Below are 24,482 nucleotides of genomic sequence, written 5' to 3' on the forward strand. Positions count from 1 at the left end.
TGTGTGTGTCAGAGAGAGAGAGAGAGAGAGAGAGAGAGAGAGAGATTGGGTTCTATTGCTGAAATAACTAATGGGAGATAACCTCTGCCATCATAATGAGTTCTTGATGCAAATGTATGAGCAAGAACTAAGGTTATATATATGAAAACATAATCCTCAGTCTGATGTCACTTGAAAAACTAAACAAGCTTTTTGTGTTGTCTTTTTCAATGATGATATCATAGAAAGAAAGAAAAAAAAAACAACCAAACTACAGTGGTGATAGAAATCTATTAATAAATGCAACATCATTAGTTAAGATGCAGACACAGCTTGCATGGATTCATTGCCAACAAGTTTCATACACAACTTTATCCTGGTGTCATTGCTGGCCATTTATGAAATGTTCATGTGAACACACACACTCACACTAAATACCATTTAACTTCCCTTTTCTTGTTGTTTCAACTATTCAAGGCACTGAAGTTCAAATAATTTGCATTTTCTAGTATCAGAGAAACATTACAATTTATTTTGCAAACTTCTTGACAGGTGTAGGTCATTTTTTCCTTATATCAATCAGACTTTCATCAAAAGTAATACTAAAAGACTTCTCAGATTTTGGGAAACTCATTAAGTGACTGATCAAACAAACTACATGGACACTGGTGGAGAAATAATTCCTGAACATTAGGGATGAACCTGAAGGACATTTAGAATTCAGATTCAAAATCCATTATTTGCATATACACAAATATTCACTTGGAGGAATTTAAGATTGAAAATTTCAGCCGTCCAGATATATCCAATGTTAAAATACTATTGAAGGGCACAGGTCAACATCTACATTTCTCAACTGTTGCATTTTTTTTCCTTCAAATTTTTACTTTGTGTATATCTTTTTCTTTATATTTCTTTTTAAATTACTTTTACTTTCCTAGTCATTATTCTATCATTTTATTTTTCTCCTTTATGTTCTGAGTTCATATTACAGTACTTTTCTTTCTTAAATGTTTACATTCTTATTCTTTTCTTTAGTTTTTGGTAATTTTGTTTAATTATCTACATTTTCTAAATTTTTTTTTCATTATTTGTTTTCTTTTTATATACTCTTTAACTTCTAGCTATAATCCGTGTGGGCACAATACATGCTTCATAGAGTCACATTTTACATACACACTGAATATAAAAACTGGTAAAAACTGACATAGCTATAATCTGTGTGGGCACAATACATGCTTCATAGAGTCACATTTTACATACACACTGAAAACTGGTAAAAACTGACATAGCGTAAGGAGTACGAGGTGTTGGAGATAATCATTAATAGGCTATAATATAAGCTGTACTGATTTGTATCCAGAACTTGTGGTTCTTCTCCAAGTCTTGCATGATGCTTATATGTAACTTTTGAAGTGAAAATCAGAAATGATACCTATCCTAGATCATATATCTAGAAGACAACTGCCAAGCAACAAACAGCTGCCTGGAACACTAAGAAGTTGCTTCACATCTTGTCTACTTGTATCAAATATGAGGGCTAAACTTAATGTGTGTCAAGCAGGGAAGTATGTTACATTCAGTTCTGATGTGTGGTTTATTGTTTAAGTCTAGAGTAAAACAATAACCACCAATCTGAACTCAATGCACAGCATACTATAAGTACTACTATGTAAACTGCATCTAAATATACATGCAAAAGAGAAACTTTGCGAAAAAGTGGCTTTAAATGATATGTAATGTACTTAAATAGTACATGGAAAATGTCTCCTTTTATCCTGAGAGATGCAATCAGTGACAGAACATGCCCATTACTGAACAATCAGTAAAGAGGGCAGATTCCAAAATGCACAAGTCATGGCCATCTAGCTGAATGCAAGTGGGTGTCATCACTAATTTCCTTTTGCACTCACAGAAAGAACTGTCTGTCTTTGGTAGTTATTTTACATATGCAGGAAGAACAATGTGAAGGATCTGGTTGTTTGACTGCTCCCATACTTAGAGTTTGTTCTAGACAAGAATTTCCTTGCACAAGGAGATTGCACTATTACTTCTGTTTTGAAGATAAGACTGTAAGGCATTGCAAATTTAAGTGAAATATGAAATCGGTAATAAAATGTTTTAAAGATATTAATGCAGTGCAAAACAAAGGGTGTGGTGCACCTGATCAAGTGGAGCAGCATGAAATGGCACAATAAAAATCATTTACACATAATGGGGAAGTATGTTTGGAAGTGTTTATTTTATATTGTCAACAATGAGAATGTCATATTAACAGGTAAGTCTACATCTGTCTATAATCTGCATGCTAGAAATACAACCATTAAGTTAACACAGTACCGCTATAACCACTAAGAGACCTTCTGAAGATGAAAAGACCATCAAGTTAATATGTGTATGGATAATTTCTTTTATGCTATAGTAATATCCAATGTCTGCAGTCAGGGCTCAGTGTGAACAATCATGTATAGCAAATACAAAACATGTAGTATGGACAGAAAGAATGTGGGTGTGGGTGGGGGAAAATAGTGGATTGTTCACACATACTTGAAAGTTGGAGTAACAAATGGGAATATCATCAGACCATAGACAAACACTCAGATAGCTGGCACCCAGCAATTGTCAGTTGGACCTATCCAAATCCATAATTAGACAAATACACCTCAACTCCAAGATGTAAATGGATGTCCAAATGATGAGCTGCAGTGACATATTGGAATGGGGGGCACCAAAAATCCTATAAATTACATCCTTTGGTCTTCTGTCATTGATTAATATCAAACAAGACATAATCGAAAAGAATTTACATAGCTTAGCCATAAATTCTGAGCCCTTGTCAAACTGGTGGACTTCTCTGTCCATTGGAGATTTGTTACAACCCACAAGCTGTCAATATTCATAGTCAAGCTGATACCCTACAAGGCAAGTCCCCATGCAGACATTTACTTATCAGTAGTGTAGTCCAAGTTTAAATTTTAGTTCTCATGGTGCTGGCAAGACATTAAACCATTTCACCCCAACCCCTAAAATAAGGTTGTAAATACTTCAATATTAAGAACATGCACCAATTACTTTACACTTGATTTCTTACTGTGGTCGATAAACATACTGTACAGATATGTGTAACTGATGATTATAAAAATAGTCTGTATAATTAATTAAAATTAATAACTATTTATCTCTTTTATCAGCAATGGTAACTGTGCACACATTTTTTTTTACAAGTTTTAAAAACTGTATTCAATATATTTCTACCAATATTTCAATTTTAATAAGACCATCATCATCTTGTAGAATGATCATTTCCAGAAAATAACTGTAAAGATTAGATCAATGTTTCATTTTTGTTATAAAGGGATTATCATTATTAACACTGATGTAGTATTAAAGTTCCTCTTAAAAAAGACCAAAGTAGCAAATATTTTTAATGACTGCATTAATACTGGAGAGTTTTTGTCACACAATACAAAATTACATATAGTAATTGAAGAAATGACACTTGTGCGCTATTCCTCCAAAAAAGACAGGCATAAAGTTGTTTTGGTCGCTTATTAATTGATCCACTACTTTATGAGTTCATACAGAAATTGCTTGTCTGAGATGGTGGTAATGCAATAGATATCATTTACAATGAATTATTAACTTTTGGAGGGACATATATGATTTTTATATTGGTTTCTAACAAGACACACAATTTGGAAGCAGACTACACCGATTGCTGTACCGATAGTGGCTTTATTACCATGCCAGCTTCTTGCCCAAATTGCACTTGAGAAGGGAGTGACACTCACTCAATAAATGGATTTCCAGCATATCACTGACAAAGACAGTGACCTGGAAATAGATTTTCTGCTATCATGCACAAAGACAAAATGAAAATCAAAGTTTGTATTTATTGTCAACACAAGATTGGATTTGTGGGTAATACTTGTGACATTTGCTACTTTCCCTTGCTGAGGGAGGGAAATCAATTCTTGTGATGTCCTCCTATATTAATCACCCATCAATATCAGAATCTCCTTGAATTGTGTCAATACCAATGGAAAGAGTTGGGACACAACAAAGAGACACAGCAATACTAATGAAATGAATGCCTCAATGACATGAAGAATACTCCAGGGATTTTATAACACTAGAGCTAAATACACTTTCATGTGGCTGATAATTTGGGGCTTAATAATTCATACAGAATTAAGCCTTGGCTGCAAGATTGCCTGCTACTTGTTGCTGTTTCATTTTCATACCCTCATATAGTTCAATCTCAGTGGAGCTAACGCATTTACTTTGTACTATTTTGTACACACACACACACACACACACACACACACACACACACGCGCATATATTTAGAGTTAGAGAGAGAGAGAATCTCAGTCTAGTTTTCAAAATATTATGTTGAATTTGTTTGCATCTGGTTGATATTTTTGCTAGTTCAATTTATTACCCAATTTGTAGGTGCAATCTTTGATAAATTCAGATGAATCCTGAATTTTTGCATTTTAGAAGAGATGCTTGAGGATAGATTAAAAGACAGATAGATAAAAACAAACTGACAGAAGTGCTGCTGAAGAGACTTAAGTAGTTAGTGAGGCAAACAAATATGTGTTTCCAGTCAGTCGACCATCCATATTTTTGGTTGCCAAACCTAGCACTCACCCCCACCTCCATAATTTGTTTTAAATTTTAAAAAAATAAACTGAAATTCATTCATGCATCTAACTGAGCTAGTTTAGCCCAGTACTTGAAGTTCTTAGAACATTATATATAATAATCATTATATATAGTGTATACAGTGTTTTTCAAACTACCTACCTACCCTAATTTTATAACCAGTGCAATAGAAAACATACATATTTTTTGCCTTATATGGAATATAGACAAACTAGAAACATAGAGAATCAGAAAGAATGAGTATGACAAGTTTTATAAGAAACTGAGGGAATTGGAAAAGCTACATTATCTGTGCTGGATCATTCAGTCTATTAAGTATGCCATTTGTTTTTAATTTTCCACTTTACAGCACATCTGATCAATAAAACTATTGTCTATCAGTTTGGTGAGACATTTGTCCCTATTCTGACTCTATTTCCTTAATTGGGGACACTTGATCACAACAGCAACAGGAAGTTGGTCTGTCATTGTGGGATCAATGGTACATGATCAAGTCAGGCTGCTGGCATCCATATTTGAGGTTTTGTGATCATATAGCTGGTTTTATGATACTCCAAAACCATAAAATAATGCTAAACATTGATACTGTTTGCAAAAGACATTGATCATCAGTTGAGGAATATTGGAATGTGTCATTCCTGGGACACAAGAGAGAATAGCCTGTTCCAGGACTCCAGTTTATGACAACTGGGTCTATCAAATGCAGACCATTCAGAGACTTGTGGTATGAGCATTCCTTTAGTTCCTTATCTGGCCATTTTGAGGTCAATAAAAATATGTATAGTCCCAGACTGTGCCACATTATTTTGTTTTTGCCTTATGTAAAAGTAAGGTAAAAAGCCAAGTCAGGGCAAAGTACATTTTTACAAGATGTGTTTAGAAAATATAGCTTCTCTATTGGCCAGCTAAAATTACCAATACATTATTGTAACAGCCAACATTTTTGGTCTTTTGTTTATGGAAAATTTTATTATTCTAATAATTATTAAGAACGTAATTAGCGATTTTTTGGTTGTAATCATTTGTAATCATGATTATCTATTTGACTGCAATGGCAAAGAAGGATGATTACAATTATGATAACAATTATAGAGCTTCTGAAATCAATGATAACGATTACAATTACAGCTCACACTGTAATCGATTACAATTTCAATGTAATCAGCCCCATGCCTGGTGGTGATGACTAGCTCAATATATATGCACCACAATCTGGATTGAAAATTCTAATCACTTTACTTATTTAATTGCCATAAACATGTTAATTTTTTAAGAAAAGACCTTAAATAATACCTTTAGAATTTACGTAAATGTATGCCTGGATGTAAAAACTGTCCTATATACATGCATTTGTTCCAGAACTGGACAGAAACACTGATACTCATAATGTTTCTTAGAGATGCAACCTTTCCTACTATTTCTCTTTCTAAATCGAAAGTAAAATTAATAGGGACATTCCAATGATAAAAAGATAAATTGCCATAAGTTTGTCTTTTTCTTAACAAGTTATGGTAGATATTCAAGCCATGAATAACTTTTCATTTTGTAAATACTTTATTATATGTTTAAAATTACTTTTAAGATAAAAAGAATGATACATTCTCAATTCTGGTATTGTTTCCCTGGAATACTAATAAAAACAAGAGGTCCTTGTAGGTGCAACATTGTTCACTTGATTTAACATAACATTTGACTACTGACTCATGTAATACTGTAAAAACACATCCAATGTATACTATTTCTCCAAGTTTTGTATCGTGTTTTTACAAACCTATTTCACAAAAATTTGATAAAAAAATCTTTCCAAAGATAACGGCATAACTAATAAGCAGTCTCTTACTTAAATCAATGTCTCCCAATATTCTAATGGTATAAACCTATTAACCAAGTTTTACTGAATATGGAATAAAATATATAATCTCCAGAATGACAGGTAAAGGCTTCAAATCTGATGACAATAAAATCAGATATGAAGAGAATCTGCGGGACAAAACTGATTTTCTTTAAAGCACACATCTCACTTAATTTCTTTGTTATAACTTCACTTATGTTACTAAAAATTCAATGAAACTAACTTCATTACCAACTGAAGCTGACATCCTCTACTTATGTAACAGTTTAGCTACTATAGAATATCTTCCATATGGCATCATTAAGAACATGTAAACATGTCAAAATAAGAACCTACAATGAAAAGGGATGCTTCTATTTCAGTTTCAGTGGGGTTAGAGATTATGGAAAGCCATCAGGGCCATAATTTGGAAATACATTCTGATCTTAAAACTTCGATTATGCAAACTTGAGAAGATATATATCAATCACATGATCTGTATAACTCACTTTATCAAGCTCTCCATTATGTGTTTTTGAGTTCTCCACTTTGTGAAGTTTATAATCCAACTTCGTACAATCGAAGTAGCTGGCAAGACAATGGGGTCGTAATGTGAAAACACTCCACTTTTTTTAGCCTGAATCCTAATACATGTATTTAAATAATGAATATGCAATCTTAAGACAGCCATTCATAACATCTGAATCTCATGATCACATATTCAAAACATGTACGAGTTCTTGAGGTTCAAAAATGTGACAAGACATTAAAAAAGAAAGCTGGTTTCAATCACATGATCTCTCTATAGAATGCTTATTCAAGTGTCAAGATAGTGTACTTGAGTCTTGAAAACTTGGAATACTCTTTGAAATAAGTGATCTGGAAAGAAATCATGTGATTTGAAATACTCTGATGTGCTCTCTCAACAATGTATATTGGTGCTTTGAGAATGTGTATTCTGTCTCAAATACATATACTTGTAACTTAAATGACTTTTCCAACTGGTTCTCTTGAGATCACTCATTCCAGTCTCGATTATGTGCATTCAAGCTTTGAAAATGTGCAATACTTTCAAGTTATCACCCTGCTGGCTTGCCAGGTAGTTATGAATTTTACATAATAAAGGTGATTTTACATTTATTTGTAGAAAAAAAAACAAATGCTTATTCTCAAAAATGAAATTCTCAATGAGGAACATGTGATTTTGTTTATTTGTAACCTATTTTGTATCTTTCTAAAGGTAAGTTCAAAATGTACTCAAGTACATCAAAGAAGTTTATGACTGTAGGTTTGTGTTTACCAGGTTACTGGGAATTGGCAGGTTTATGTTTGCCACATAAATGGAGAATGGCAGGTCCTTCATGTGCAGTTACAACACTTAGGATCATACATAAGAACATGCAACATTTATGTAAGCTGACAAAGTTATTTGAAACCATAAACTCTAAGAAATTCTGTATCCTTCACCAGCTGCTATATACGTTAGGAGACAAATGTACATCAATTTGGTATGATTATCAATTGGTCTAGATGATTATAGTGGAAATGAAGATGGGATATACTTAGTCAGTTAGTAATGATGGCACTGGAGGAATGCCTGAGACAGTTCAGTCTAATATGGTTACATGTTGCCATCTTGGTCCACACCCGATTGTCATCTATGTAAACATAGACTAGACTTATATGCAGTGCATTAGCCATCAGGGTGTATTTAGTTTCTAATAAAAAAGTAAATTTTATTTTGAAAAAGCAGTTTCAGACATAAATAACAAATAAGGGATGATAATGCATTGCAATAAACCAATATTTGGATGTTTGCAGGCAAATGCCTAGCTTTTTGCTCAACAACCTGAAGGAGACGTCCCTCTCATTTTATTGATTTTGCCTGACATTACCCATGATTTAACACAAAAGACCATCTAATGGCGAACATAATTATACTCTTTAACAACAAAATATGCTCAGATTTAAAACATCCACATTGTGTATGTTCAATTCCCTCATATAAATATAGAGACACTGAAGTCCAAAGACACTTAATCACACATGTAACAATGTAAATATAGACATTATTTGACACAGAAGGGCTTATAGTCCAGTCAAGGCACACTGTATTTTATTCTGATCTCCATAAGAGTGAAAGCATGGGACTTGCTGAAAGTAATAATTCTTACTAGACAGTTGCTTCCATTTCTTAATTTAAAAGATGGTTTCAGCAAGAGTTAATTTTAATCAATTTGTGCCATCTACAATGATGAAAACACTTATACTTCAGCTAAATATCTGCAGGTTGTCATGGTTTAGTAGTTACTGAAAAATCTGAAAATCTGTGAGCTACTAATGGAAGATGTAATGTACGGCTTTATTCTGAGCTGTATGTATAGTACTTAATCTAAGAAATATCCATTCATTTAGAAAGTATATACAAGAGAGAGAAAGAGAAAGAGATAGAGAGAAGCTTGCCGTTACAAAAAAGTAAAATCCTGAGATGTAATGGTAATAGTTTTAAATTAATAGCTTATATATATATATATATATATATATATATATATATATATATATATATATATATATATATATATATATATATATATATATATAATGTACAGTATTGGAAGTCAAATCTGAAATGCATTGTGTATTTGTTTTTGTAGTTTTAGAAAAGATAACAATAACTGAAACCACTGTTGTCTTGTAGAAATGGATGAGAAGGCAACACATTTTAAGCTTTTGCGTACACAGTAAGAGTATTTCAAAAAAAACCATGCAAGGTGAAAAATTTACATATGTGAAACTTTGAGAAAACAAACATTTTATATGTCAATCAGTCTTAGTGAAGATTTCCTTATCTCTGTACTCATTGCCAGTGGGAGGGCTATCAGCTGGGGTCAGGTTCTGGGCCTGAAAATTTCTGACTGACTTTCCATCTAAGTGGTGAAGTGATAAGATTTTCTAGCAGGCCACTGTAGTGGCCATACTGGATTTCTGATCAGCACAATGTTTATTTAAAACAAATCAGATGCAAAAAGAAGTCTTCAGCTGTAAATCCCATGCTGAAATGATTTCCATTCAGTAACAATAACAAGATTTTCAAGATGGCTGCTAATCATGGCATTCTTGAAACCAGAGGGCCTCAAGGTAGATTAGTTCTTAGCTAATTGTGTTACCCTCTTTAAATAAGGTCATTATTATTATTATTATTATTATTATTATAGATCTGCAACAATTTCATTTAAGAAGAACTTGACTTACCAAGAAGTATTTTGATGAAAATACCATGCTGATATGACCATTCATTCTGGTGAAGAAGATAGCTGCTGTGGTTGTCATATTGTCTGGGTGGCACCAGTTTCATTTAGGACCAACTAGGCTACATTGGATTTCTTCTGGTGAAAATCCCATACTGCTATGACTTCTATGCAGAAAGAGGGGTGATGACATGATTTTCTTGATGGTCACAGAGGTGGTCATGCTAATTGTTTGGGTTGCACCATTTTGATTCAGGACCAACTAGACATCATAAGATGCCTTTCTGTTCAGGCGAAGCAGTAGTAACAGGATGTTTAGATGATTGCTATGGCAATCATATTAGATGTAAGATAGGCAACAAGACATTATAAGTCTTTTGGTAAAAACCACATGTTAGTATTAAATTCTGTTACAGTGAAGAAACAGTAACAAGATTTTCTAAATGGATAATGCAGCATCGATACTGGATGTTGTATTAGCGCCATTTTCTTTCAGGACTGACCAGAACTAATAAAGTCTTTTACTGAAAACGCCATGTTAATATGACCATCTATTCATGAGGATTTGCACTAACAAGATTTTCAAGATGGCTGATGTAGTGGATGTGGATGACCGAGTATCACTATTGTCCTTTAGGGCCAACTAAATCTTAGAAGAATGTGTGTAAAGTTTGATGGACATACTCCCAGTAGTTTAGGAGTAGTTATAATAAACTTGTTAAAACAGATGGGTGGAGATTAGTTGTTGGATTACACCCAATGGACAACGGCCCACCCCATACACTCTTTTCCAATATGACCATAGGAGCTACAAATTAACTTGACTTGTTATAAAACTGATTGTTCAGTGAGTTCTTTCAACTCCTCTAGAATATTCCTGAATTAGGTGGACTGTGTTAAAACTCTTAATGCTTGATTTGTGATGCATGGACCATAAACCATACCCATGACAGCAGTGGTGATCTAACCCACAGCAAAGAAAGTGCCAGCAATACCAATGTGTAGGATCTTCCCTATCTTTTACATAGGTTTAGACAAACTGTGCACATAAGATGGATCTTGAAAAGCCATAGATGTATTACAGTTATAAGATGTTACTGTGTTTATTTTTTCATTGGCCATTTATTAATTAAAACTTTCACAATCATGAATTGCTTGAAAATCATTTATCAAGGCCCATTAACACTGACAGGTGCTCATATATAATGGGAGAAAACATATTCTGAAGTATTTATAATTATACGTTTCCTTTACAATATTCCCGTCCTACATATTCCACAAGAGAAAGAAGAACAAATATAGTCTTCTTCTAACTGATAAGTAGTTTCATTTGAAGTCTACATTATTTTTACAATTAGCACATGGATGGTTCCTTTTGAAGTTTGCTTCCTCTCTCATTTATTGCTTATGTAAGTGTATGGATTGCTCAGCTGTAGAGGACAAAGTAATTCTTGGCTTTATATCTGTCAAATCATGTGCATCATCTGTAAGTGTTGAAGCTGCTTGAGTTACAACAACTTTAAGTATCACTTACTTTCTCCTCACTGATCTATCAGTTCAGTACATGTATTTTGTTGCTTTATATTTAACATGAAACAATGAAAAAGTACATTCTCTTACATTCAATACTGAAACAATGAAACTACTCATTTTATATTTCATACTGAAAAAATAAACAGTACATTCTCTTTAATATTTAATATTCAAACAATGAAATAGTACTTTGTCTTTTCATATTTTCTACTGAAACAGCAAAACATCTATATCCAAGAAATTTTTAAAACAAGTGTGTGCACAGAGAGAGAGAGAGAGAGAGAGAGAGAGAGAGAGAGAGAGAGAGAGAGAGAGAGAGAGAGAGATGATCTTCCTACTGATGTACATGCTATACTTATCCAATAATATATCTATGCTTATGATGGTAAGCTAAACTTCACTGTTAAACTCCTAGAATGTTTTCGAAACCATTTACCAAAGTAAGATTACCATTGTCTGATAACATGTCCACCATTTTTTCTTCATAAAATTATATTAGACTGGAATCCAGGTCTAATCATGGGAGAAAAAGGTTTTCCCATTCAAGTATAATGCAACAAAACAAAGTATATTAAAAGCACAACTGCATTAATGCTCAAACTGCTAGTATTTACTATCAATGAAAACAAAGAAAATAAGAATCATCTCGCAACTGATGAACAATCATTAGCAAACATCTGACAGACAGGCATAGTACTTAACAATTGTAAATAATGTGTTATGAAATAAAACATGCAGAAATAATGAGAAAACAACCCATTCTAATCAAAATGATTCAGCACAGACAGCTTCCACCAATGTGGGACTAGATTTCCATAACTTTTCATCAACTATGTGAAAATGATATTCCTCACAAATTCTAGCCAAGCATTTACTTCTAATGTCAGATATTTATGGATATTTCTGTCTTAAGGTCTTATAAAAAATTTAAACATGGTGAATGAGTTCATGAAATCAATTTCAGTATAAAACCCATATTGTAATATAAAAATTATTTATCCTTCATATCTAATAAAAATATATTATTTTACAAATCAGTAAATGGACACTAATAGGTATATTTGCACAATGTTCCATAATATTGAGTTTTACATAATTTTGGTTTTTGGAAATTCACCTGAAATGTTCAAAATTGGGCAAATGACCAAAAAATTACAAATTTTATTAAAGAGACAAAAGCAAAATAAATGAAAAGGGGCTATCACACAGAAAGAGGGGTTGAAAGATTAAGTAGCCTCATCATGGGATATGTGGAACCAAGTGAATGTGAATACAGCATACAAAAGTAATCTTCACTCTAAAGATTCATACTAAGTGACTTTAATTGTTAACAAAATAGCTTGCTCAGAAAAGGTTAAATTAGTGACAGATTCAGAAGCGGTTGTTAGCATTCAGTTTAACTACCTTTTTCAGTTAAATTAGTGACAGATTCAGAAGCGGTTGTTAGCATTCAGTTTAACTACCTTTTTCAGTTAAATTAGTGACAGATTCAGAAGCAGTTGTTAGCATTCAGTTTAACTACCTTTTTCAGTTAAATTAGTGACAGATTCAGAAGCGGTTGTTAGCATTCAGTTTAACTACCTTTTTCAGTTAAATTAGTGACAGATTCAGAAGTGGTTGTTAGCATTCAGTTTAACTACCTTTTTCAGTTAAATTAGTGACAGATTCAGAAGCGGTTGTTAGCATTCAGTTTAACTACCTTTTTCAGTTAAATTAGCACTAATAGACCCAGTTTGTTCATTTCAAGCAAAACAAGCCACTGATGTTTTAATTTAAAAATCGGGGCCACGAGTGGCCGAGTGGTCTAAAGCGCTCTTCGTTACGGATCACTGCCATCTCACCTCTGTCTGCGGCGGTTCGAGTCTAAGATTCAGCCAATGTGGGCATGTGAGAAAGCTTGCCAGTAGCTTCTCGTGGGTCGGTGGTTCTTTCCGGGGTTTTCCGGATTCTTCCTCCACCATTAATACTGGCTGCCATGTATAGCCTATCGTGCTGAAAAATGGCATTAAACCCCACAACAACAACAACAACAATTTAAAAATCCTAGGCAGGAAGACCTTTGAAACCTTTGATCACAATGTACATGTATTAATAGCTTTCATTAATATAAAGTAATGCAAATATACAATGTCTTAATACATGTACCCTCTATTTATTAAAGTTTTCCTAAGATAACATGCAACATGTGAAAAGTATAACTAAATGACAGGCATGCTAAGCAAGTACTTACCATGAACCACCCATCCATGTTTGCAGGTTTCACAGTTCCGCAAAGATGCCTTCCCTGGAGCAAAACATTCACAAGGACAGCTGGGATAGGTACAGCGAATGGCCTGGAAACAAAGGCGAGGCGGAAATGAGGATGTGATGTATTGTAGCACACGGTGATATCGTTCAGATTTAGTCAAATCTATCAGTGAGGGTTGGCCACCACCACCTTCAACCATCCTACAAGCCCCCAGTGTTGGGTATCTGTCTATATCCAACCCAGCACCTACCAGGATTGTACCAAAGTCCAAGTAACCACAAATAAATGAACTGATGCCTTTAGTAACCATAGATTTCTGTATTAATTTGTGGTTCAAGGTAAAAGATCATGTCTAACCATGCAATTCAAACCTCAAACCTTAACAAATGTGTATCACTTTAAAATATCATCATGATTTCATATAAAATCGTTCTCTAACATAAGATTTTCAATTACTGTATGAAATCTGTTGAATTCCTGGAATAAGGTTCACATGTAATAAGTGCACAGGTGTGTCCAAAGTCTACAGTCATATTCTTCTTAAGATCACTTTTTCTTTGCCAACTTCTAATTCCTCTTAGTTCTTTTACTGACTGCACTGAAGGATCTGGAGTAGCATGTATATTTATTCTCACTGCCCCAGGAGAATTGAGTGGTCAGCTGATCAGTAAGTGAATCTGATCCCCATAGAGGTGTCCTCCACTTTGGCATATCCCAGGAAATTTTAGTCTCTTATCTGTCTTCCAATCTCATTAACATATTCTCACTCAACATGCTTGTTTCATTCACTTTGGCCTGCTTTATAAACATTAACAAAGTGTGCTTCACTCAACCTTGTACCAACACTAATCACAAACCAATATACAATTTTGAAATAAACTGAAAAACTCCTCATTGTCAAGAATTATTTCTTTTTTTTACCCCTTCACTACAAATATGTTTAATTTTTAAGACCAGCTTTTCAGCTAGGCAACTACTTTACTCTCTTGAATATTTGTTTCAATATTCAAATTTAACATAAATAAAAATGAAGTAAAGCAGGGAAGCATTATTACAACAATTGCTACAGTCCAAGTTTTTAACTCAACATGAAAACAACTGAAGGGAACTTTTCTCACTTTCATAAAGTAATTTTTACAAATCTGTCTCTGGAATGTATAAGGCTCAGAGATCCAATAAAAGCTCAGCAATAGAATCCCAGTGGGTGTCTAGAAACATCTCAGTAGCTCAGTCAACAGGTGCACTGATGTAATCACATAGCCAGAAGACAGAAAAGCATCCCCCCACTGACACCAGTTTTTAAGAGGGGAAAAGATAAAGATGTGAAGTATCCAGCCTTGCTGTGGAACAAAAACTGACTTAACTTTATGTTGCTCCTCTATTCCAACCCACACCTAGTAGAGGCTACATTGATTTTGACAGCAGTGAGGGAAGCTGAATGATGCCTTGAATCTATTACAACTGAAGCAACTGCTAACTAGTCAATAGACAATGGTCCAGCTCCTGTGCTACAAAAACCAGATGCATGTGTGCTTGGAATTTGAAACCAGATTTTTCCAGATAAATCCTTAAAAACTTGCACTTACTATATAGCTCAACTATTGCAACAATTAGTAATGTAACAACAATTTCAACTGACAATGACATAAACCTTATGAACATTCTAAAGATGCAAATTAGCAATAAACATTTTTTCTCATTTTGAATAGTTTTTAAAAAAAAATTATTTTATTAGACAAATGTAATAAGCAAAAGTTATATTTAAAATATGATTTTACCAAAGAATTGGCAAATTACATACAAGTCACCAATAAATTATATGCACACCTATAGCACAGATTTAAAGAAAGCACCCCAGCCCCATGCACACCTGAAATAATATTTCTTGCGTCCGGTATATCTTTGTAACTGTAAAATTCAAATTTCTTGAAAACATTTTCCAAAACTTTACTACTTTGGAGTTTCGTTCTGTTGAGAACAAGATTTATATATAATTTTTATTTAAATTTGAGCCTAAAATAATGATTTAACTAATTTTACAACGTAACAGACTACTGTACCAAAAAATTTTAACTCAGGGAAGAGAAACTGACCACTGTAGGTTTTTAAGAAATAATTTTATACATAGAACATTGTACTTTCTTTACTGACATTTTTAGTCTTTTATCAACATTAATTACTTCAAAATCAAGCTTAATATTTTTAAGTTTTCACTTATTAAGATGCAAAAATTGACAATTTGTGAAGAGTCTAACTAAAAATCCAAACATTAGAAGTTAAATTTTCTGTTCAAAGACTGGCAAAAATGCATTTAAAATTTAGTCTAATTCATGCCAGAATGATTCCTGCAAAATTTGGTTGAAACTGGTTCAGTGATTTTTTTAAAAAGAAGCTTATAAAACAGTTGATAGATGATGCACAAGAAATGTAGGGTCAAATCATGAGCCCAAATCAATGCAGTTGATGCATTATGCAAATATGTAGCAGTACTCCGCATATATAAATGATCGGACTCAACTGTGCTTCAAGCAGAGACCTGGATCAGTCACTACACTATTCATGATATAAAGATCTGGGACTGTATTGTAAGTAAAACTGACCCTAATATGTAAAACTTTTGACTGGCAGTACTGATATACAGAGGTACACATGTAGATATTCACATGCATGCACACATGCATGCATGCGCACGTGCACACACACACACACACATACTTAACTCTGCTTGGTTCCTGGACCATGCAAAACTTCCCTACCCTACCAAAAAGACCCCAAAAGGAGTGATAACAAAATAATGACACTATAAACACTTCTGAAATTCTTTATTACAATGAATTAACTTGATTTCTGCAGACAGCTTTGAATTTGTACTCCAAAGCACTCAAATAAATATTTGCCTCAGACATTGTGCATAAATAATTTCCACTAAGTCAAATGTCCCTTTAATTTAAATGACAATTGAAAATTTGTTTCAAAGATTTTTAATTTTAACTGGCAGCAGAATTCTGAAATTTTACAAATTATGTAAAAAGAAACAAGGAGTCCAAAATACCTAAGTTGTCTGAAAATGATTTAGTTCAAACACTCACTGGTTTCATTTTTTTTTAACCTCTGATCCTAGAAAAGAAATATGGGTATTATGATTTCTTTAATCAATTTCTTGAAAATGAAAAATAAAGCACTTATAAGAATACAAAATTCTGTGAAATATTGGCATATTATGTAGTTGTGCCATACAAATTATCTTTGGGAAGAAATTGCATTCTTCTTTCATGCTGTGTATGATAAGTTAACCAGGATCTACATTACTATACTAATTAAAAATGTTTATTAATTTGGTTTAAAAATAGATAAAATATAGGACATATATATAAAAAAATCTTTTCAAAATCTGCAGTTCAGTTTTTGTCTTCTTTTAATTTCATTGTAAATAACATATATATGTAGAAAATGTAATCATGATGAATGTGGCACTACTTATTTATTTCCTTATGCATCATTAAATTATTGTGAATAAACTTGGATGTTTCACAGGCCAAATAATACATTGCAGGCAAATGATTTATCAGTTTTAAGTCTTTAGTTCATTTAAAAAATCTGACATTCAACAGTGCATTACTGAACAGACAGGGCTTGATTTAGCCACTGGCCCAAGAGATTTGAGGAAGGCCTGTGAATCCTTTCAGCTGCAATGCATGTTAAATTTTCTGAAGTTGTTATGAAATATATTGTATTAAGTCATGACGTTTCATCTGACAATAGTTTCCAATGTTTCTTTGTTTTGTCAAACATATTTTCAGAGTAGGGCAACTTTCTTTATCTCAATGGGAAGGCCAGCTGATTTTCTGCTGGTCCAGTTGGTTTCCAATTGAGCTGACCTTGCTGGCCAATGGAAAAATCTGTGTTAAGTCAATCCTTGACAGAATTGCATATACTGATTGAATATTTTATGTAGCTAGCAGTTTAATAGATTATCTGTTAGCTGAATTTGTGTCTGTTACATATTTAACTTTGCACCTCTTAAATATTTTTTAAAAAGTATTCAAGAATTAGTGAAAAAAGAAACGAATGAAAGCAAATGTACAACTAGTATAACCCATTTTAGCTTGCCATGTCTCATCTGGCAAGAATTTTAGTTTGTCTTTTTTTATATATATCTCTATGAAACCAGATTTTAAAAAGCCAGAATCTGAATTTTGATATCAATAATCAAAAAAAAAAGAAAAACAATCCCATAAATTGCTGATTTTTTAAAAAAAAAATACAGGAAATAATTAAATGAAATTATTCAGGAAAATGGCAAACTCATAACACTGAAACTCAAGGGTACCTTATTTAACAAAATATTGTTTCAAAGCTATGAACTATCAAATTTAAAATATTTGTGCAATAAATGACATGTACAGTAAATGTGTATGAATACAGTTTCTACAGCACTGAACACTAGGGGATATCATTACTAATATAGCCGAAGATCATGTAATATGTGACACACCCTTTAGAAACCATTATGGAAAGGTCTATTAGTGGTTTGTCCCAGTTGGAGCACAATTTCCTCCTTTTATCAGACACTCATATTCATAATTCCGTAGTATTAAAGGCAACCATCCCAAGTCTCTTAAATTGCACTACAAGAAAACTGTTGATAAGCTTGGCAGTTGTGATGTTGTCACATCAAATACTCTTTTAAGATATTTATGGGAATGGCTTAAAGGGTTGCTGTTATTTTCTGTAATAGTTCTACATTAGAGAGCCAAGATATTTGTCTATGGTTGTATGTGATACACAGAACTCAATGTCTCTCCAGGGAGCATTTTTGGGTCCTGAAGACAGCTATGAGAAGTAGTACAACTATTTAAAACTATCTCCTGTTAAGGGCTAAGAAATAACAATATATTATACTCAGGGAAACATTCACATGAAGACAAAACAACTAATACAAGAGCATGGGCATCTTTTTACTGATCAGTGAAACAGCACCATGTGTCAATTGTTATAGGAATGTATCAGGTATCAAGTTAACAGTTATGAGTCTCCAGAGTACTGTTACTCTTACAATAGTCAGCCAAAGGCAAAACTCTAGCATTTGTCATCAACCTCTAGCATATTAGATCTGACTGAGCCCCCAAACTTACAAAGGAAGAAATCATGAAATGTGCATACTGCTGATTCTACAAGACAGCATGATCAGTGATGAATCATTAGTGCTGTTGTGACCAATCTATATGACTGAGGGCAATGGTCATGTTCAGTTACACTAATATGAGACTGAATAACATTTCCCAGTTATATTTTGGTTGAAATTCAGCTTTGTGGTATTCCCACTGTTTTGGAATTTTTGTTACTTGAAAAGTAGCTTTGATTCTGGCAAGACATCATGTGTACAAGTTAATTGATTATTAATTGAACATCAATCAGTTTGGAGAAGCTCATGATGATTAATCAGACAACTTTCACGTGTAGATTCAATCTGCAAGCAGTACATGTACAATATTTTAAGAATGGAAATCAATATGTGACCAATGCTTTATCTGTGTGTGTGTGTGTGTTTGTGAGTGTGTGTGCATAAAAGACTGTGTGAAAGCTGGGACCAACAGGTAGACAGAAAATATATGCTCATGTTCTCTCTTCTAAATATTAAAGTACTAAATTGGCCATGAAGGCACCATTAGGTAGTGTATGAAACTTAACATGGCCATCCCTCACCAAACAATGATATTCTTCTAGTTATCATTACAGTGAGCCTCTTCTTGAAAGAAAGAAGCTTTTCCTCAGTTAACAGTACAATATACAGAGACTGCTCCAGTAGCCTAGTGGTTCGAGCATCCGCCTCAGATTCGAGAGGGCATGGGTTTGATCCCCAGCTGAGTCATACCAAAGACTTATAAAAATAGTACTAACAGCTGCCTTGCTTGGCGCTCAGCATTAAGAGGTTAGTGTTAGGACTGGTTGGCCTGGTGTCAGGATAATGTGGCTGCATGGGGCATCATACTACATGTCTGCGGCATGATGCCCCAGTGCTAGACATCCCTACAAGCTGCTACACTGCGAACATCGTAGCGATGTGAATGAAGTTTTTTTTAAAAGCTACGTTAAAATCCAAATCACACAATATATAGTGTTAAAGAGAAACTAGCAATGACTGTGTGAAAATTACACAATTTCATTGTTAAATACTAGTTAAAAATAAATATATACCATAATAATAATTATTCTGAGACACCTTTTTCTTTAAATACTTTTTTTTATAAATGGCATGCATTATATAAGATGCACTGAAATACATAATTATTACAAGAAATACAATGCTGGAAAGTTTTAAATCAAATGACTTCATGCATGTAGTAATGGTTATGATTGTAAAAAGAATGATTTAGTTAAAAAAACAACCATCTTGGAATATTGCATTGTCTGTAATTTGACATACCCTTTAATTTTTCAAACAATGCCAATCCATAAGTTTGCCTGGGTTTGCATGCTCAGCCCACGAGTAAAACATTGCTGTAAATTATGTGACCTTGACTCCAAGGTCAAAAGATTGAGTTAGTATGTCACAGAATATTTAGTCATAGCTTTATAAGGATTCATCCAAAGTATGAAAAATTCCCATTAAGGAATATAGGAAAAAACCATGGAACATGTTAATAAATTTTTTATGAACATGACCTTGACCCCAAAGTCAAAGAAGCAAATAATCATGCCACAGAATTAGCTATCTTAGCTTCATAATAATTCATACCTAGTATAAAGTGAATCTATCATGCAATTCATAAATATATACTAATGAAAAACATTAACTAGAACCTTAACAACGTGCTGACGCTGATACTGAAAGTGACCACTATGTCGATGGAAAGTGACCGCTATGTCGTACTTCCTGCTAAATTTTGGTACTGAGAACAGTGTATATTCTTATCAACAAAATTATTATTTAAGGTACCTATGAAATTGATAGTTAATTTCTTTTACTTATATATGTAAAATTTTAAAAAATAATAAAAAGTGTACAAAAAATGACAGGCATTACAAATGAAAATTTCAGGAATGATAAGAGTTTAATATGTCTAACCTCATCGGTGCAGGTATTCATTTAGCTTTGATAAGAAATGGACTTTTTCAAAATACATTAACTCAAATACTGCCCATAAAGTTTCACATAAAAGAAAACCTATTGTTGCATGGGTCTGGCTAATATATTTTTGTAATTTGTCTCTTCTGATTACAACTAAAATTTCATCACTTTAATTACAAAATAGAAATGACAAAAAAATTACAATGTGTCATATAACAGTGAAAAATGACTTTTATGTTATAAATACAACAAATAGAAAAGCTACTTTAAGAAAAGGATATTATCAATGAAATGAAAATGGCAGCATTTGGTTTATTGAAATGTCATCTTTGCATGCCTGCTTGGTAGTTTCAAAACTTTCTCTTCTCACTTGCTTGTGGAAACAGGCAAAAAGGGTCTATGCAGTACCCTTTTGGGAAACATTAAAACCATTGATGATTAATTGAAACAAGAAAAACAATTAGGGAATATGTTTCAGATTAGACATTTTGTCGCTGTGGCTAAATATGGACATAAATTGCTTCATTACAATTGACAGAATATTCATGGAATATTTTCAGTCATTTATCAGGTAGTAAAATCATCTTAATTAGCTGTTATGCAGGAAGCATGAAGTTATGACCATTGGTCCCCCTTATATTCCCAAAGTTGTTACCACATCTCTCATTGTAAAATCCAAGTCCTTGTCCTTTCTACTTCCACAGGCTGCTGGTATAATATTGTCAGATACATACTGTTCAAGATCGTGTAAAATATATACATCTGTGCAGTGTTCCCCCTTTCACCAGAAATCCTTTCTGGTCTGAAGGACTAGCATCTATAATAAGTTCCCAGTCCTCTGGAACACTTACTGGTCTTCTGGATTTCACTTTTTATATGCTTGTAACAATGTGAGCTGGCCATAAGGACTGGCTGCTTAAAGTTTTTGTTGACCTGACTAGAAAGTTATTGGCATCGGACCAGCAGGCAGAAAATAAGTTTTGAATACTGTATCTGCTTCTTCTGTTTCAATGAAGCAAAATTAAATTCAACATATGGAAAGATTTTCAAAAGCATTTTTACATGTTTTCAAAAAAAGAGAACAATTTAAATAACGCAGTATTTTAAATATTGATACGTTATTAGGTTAGGTGAATGTGTTTATAATGTTTGAAATCTTTGTACACAGTTCATGCAAATAGTTCACATGGAATATCCTCAAAGGCTATATTGTCACATCAGAAACAGGTATTGAGAGGAATAACCAAGACTATATTAAAAGACAGTCACCAATCACACACGGGAAACCACCCTCCCTTCTTAAAATGACTGTGTCATGGTCTGAACATGAGAGTGCAAATGGAGTACTGATTCACAACTTTGATTCCAATAAAATCATGTCATACCATCTCACAATGTATCTGGTTGTCAGTACAAGGTATTTTTTTAATAACATTGACCCTGATTGTTAGCTGCATGTCACATTTCTTTTGCCAGTGGTTCCTCTAATGTAGTTTATACAGTTAATATTTGTAAACAATTTTTGAACAATTAAGCCCTGCTGGCATGAAAGATTCTGAGAATGTTTGTTGGCCATTTCTCATCTTGTTTCTGTGGTGGATGATGCTGGGACTGGGAAGGAATTATGCAAGTCAATTAGCTCCTTCTCTTAATTGTCATATGCACTCAGTCCCAGGAGTAATTGGCAGATAAAACAATTTACAGGATCTACAATAAATCTCAGCCAGAAAGACATGTCAAATACTGGTGGCACAGGCTTTGTGTTCCAGATTGTGTTCTATTAAACATCTTGCGTAAGTTGGTGAAACTATTAGAAAAACAAGACGAAATTACAGTCATTTGTAAAAACTAAATAATACCAACTCCAATATATTTTCAGTTCTTATAAAGCAGATCACAGAATTTACCTGTAAAGATTTATTCGGTTTTCATTTAATCCATACAACTGAAGACCTACTAGATAAGTTGACACTTTGATGGCCATTTACAATATTGCTTTTTTTTTTTTTTTTACTGAAGAGCTCCATAAGTTAGGGATTATTCAGAGTAAAATAGTCTCTGTTTAGAATGAATTTTGACAGTTACATGCAAAAAAAATGCAGACTATATATATGTTATATAAACATTTATACCTACTGCAAATTTTGACCAAATCCTTGCATTTTGTGTGTTTAAATATTTTTATGATTATTCTGTAGTAAAATCTTACAAAGCTCAATGTATTTAAACCCGAATTCACTTCTGACTTCATGCAAAAGGATATCACTCATATATACCGTTGTAGAAATGTTGATTAGTCTATGCAGTTACGGTAAAACAAAGTTATATTCATACAAAGAATTCTTCGCATGATCAGGTTGACCCTATGCATAATCAAACGCCTGACTTGCATAGAACTCTTCGCATGATCAGGTTGACCCTATGCATAATCAAATACCCGACTTGCATAGAACTCTTCGCATAATCAGGTTGACCCTATGCATAATCAAACACCCGACTTGCATAGAAGAGTTTTACAAAAAGGAAATTAAGTGCATAGTTTCTTTTGTCATATCAATGTTATCCAAGATTTGTGCTTAAAACATGAAGGTTTAAAAGCAGATCTAATGCAGTCTTTCTGGTGATAATATACACAACATAATAATGGTCACCATTACTTGAAAATATCTGCATTCTTTGTAGTTGCAAATTCCTATCTAGCAACTTTTAGCTAAACATAAGTTTTCACAGGTAAGAAAATCTTTTTCATGAAGTCACTGTATTTTTGGCTAATGATCTAAGGAGTGGCAGTAGAATTTCTAATTTTTTGTCTATATTTCAGGTTATGATGTAAACAACAGATAAATGCACATATTAGAATATGATGTCCTGCTCTTAAATAAGTCTGAAAGTTATGATAATCAAGACAACCCTTACACATGAAGTTACATAATATGATATAAAAAAATAATTTACAAATGCATATCTGGATATGAATTTGGGAACATATCTCATCTCAATCCATCATGTCTCTTTCATGACAGTAGATGAGATGGAACCATGTTGCTTGATTCTAAGAAAGGTGCAGATCAGAATCAGATGGCTATAACATGCTGGACTTGATTAAAGATTGCCTCTGATTTAAAAGCAATCATTGGAAAGCAGACAATCTACTCATAATGCAAAGTACAACCTGGCTGCAGTGGGCCCATGACCAGTGACTTTTCATTGCCCATGTTAAACCTGTCTGAATCTCTGGATTTCTTACATTATACCCTGGAACTCTAATCATCTCAGAAAATCCTACATCAACTGAGGTGTCTTTGGGGGAATGAATTAAAAATCAAATTCAACTGTGGACATGCAAAACTGACACGTGGCGTAAGGAGATGTAAATTTTAAATGTCTCCTCTGGGACAAACATAAAAACCTTGCCTACCTGGGTGCTGATAAATCATGTCCTAGTGATGATGCCAAGTATTACTTCTAACCTCATAATGACACAATTGTAATCTTCACTCTGTGCTGTGCATGAATTATTGACTATCAAACTTTCTCAATTTTTCATGACTTTCGTTGATTGTGATGAGTATTACGTTAATCAGGTCTGATGAGTATGTGTGATTTGAGTATGTGGCTGGCATTCCGACAGCGATGTGTCATGGCATCAAACCATGATAAGTTGATGATAGGTAAAGATTACCTTAAATTACATACATCTCATGCAACATGGTGTATGAAACGCTGGCATGGAATGCTGGGAAGAATCATGGCATGAAGACCTTGCAAAGAATTTGAATGGCTAAAGAAAACTTCATCCAAAACAAGCCTGGCATAGGTGCTATGCTATGGGTTTGAAGAATATTAACCATTACACAGAATGTAAAAGAGGACACACTTCACTGAATAAATCAATTTGAT

General features: G+C 33.4%; 1 protein-coding gene across 2 annotated transcripts in view; it reads right to left on the reverse strand.

The window, feature by feature from the left end:
* Positions 1-24,482, reverse strand: part of LOC149800865 (zinc finger protein basonuclin-2-like) — a 93,016-nt gene that overhangs the window by 47,971 nt on the left and 20,563 nt on the right. Inside the window, exon 2 of one of the 2 annotated variants that reach the window (XM_089954880.1) lies at positions 13,493-13,595. In XM_089954880.1, the coding sequence (XP_089811006.1) occupies positions 13,493-13,595 (103 nt within the window). Of the gene's footprint in view, positions 1-13,492; positions 14,687-24,482 lie in introns of those variants that run through there. The other variant, XM_089954879.1, reaches the window with a different exon arrangement.

The sequence above is a fragment of the Sinohyriopsis cumingii genome, chromosome 4 (assembly GCF_028554795.1).
Source record: "Sinohyriopsis cumingii isolate HCF-2022 chromosome 4, ASM2855479v2, whole genome shotgun sequence".
NCBI lineage: Eukaryota > Metazoa > Mollusca > Bivalvia > Unionida > Unionidae > Sinohyriopsis > Sinohyriopsis cumingii.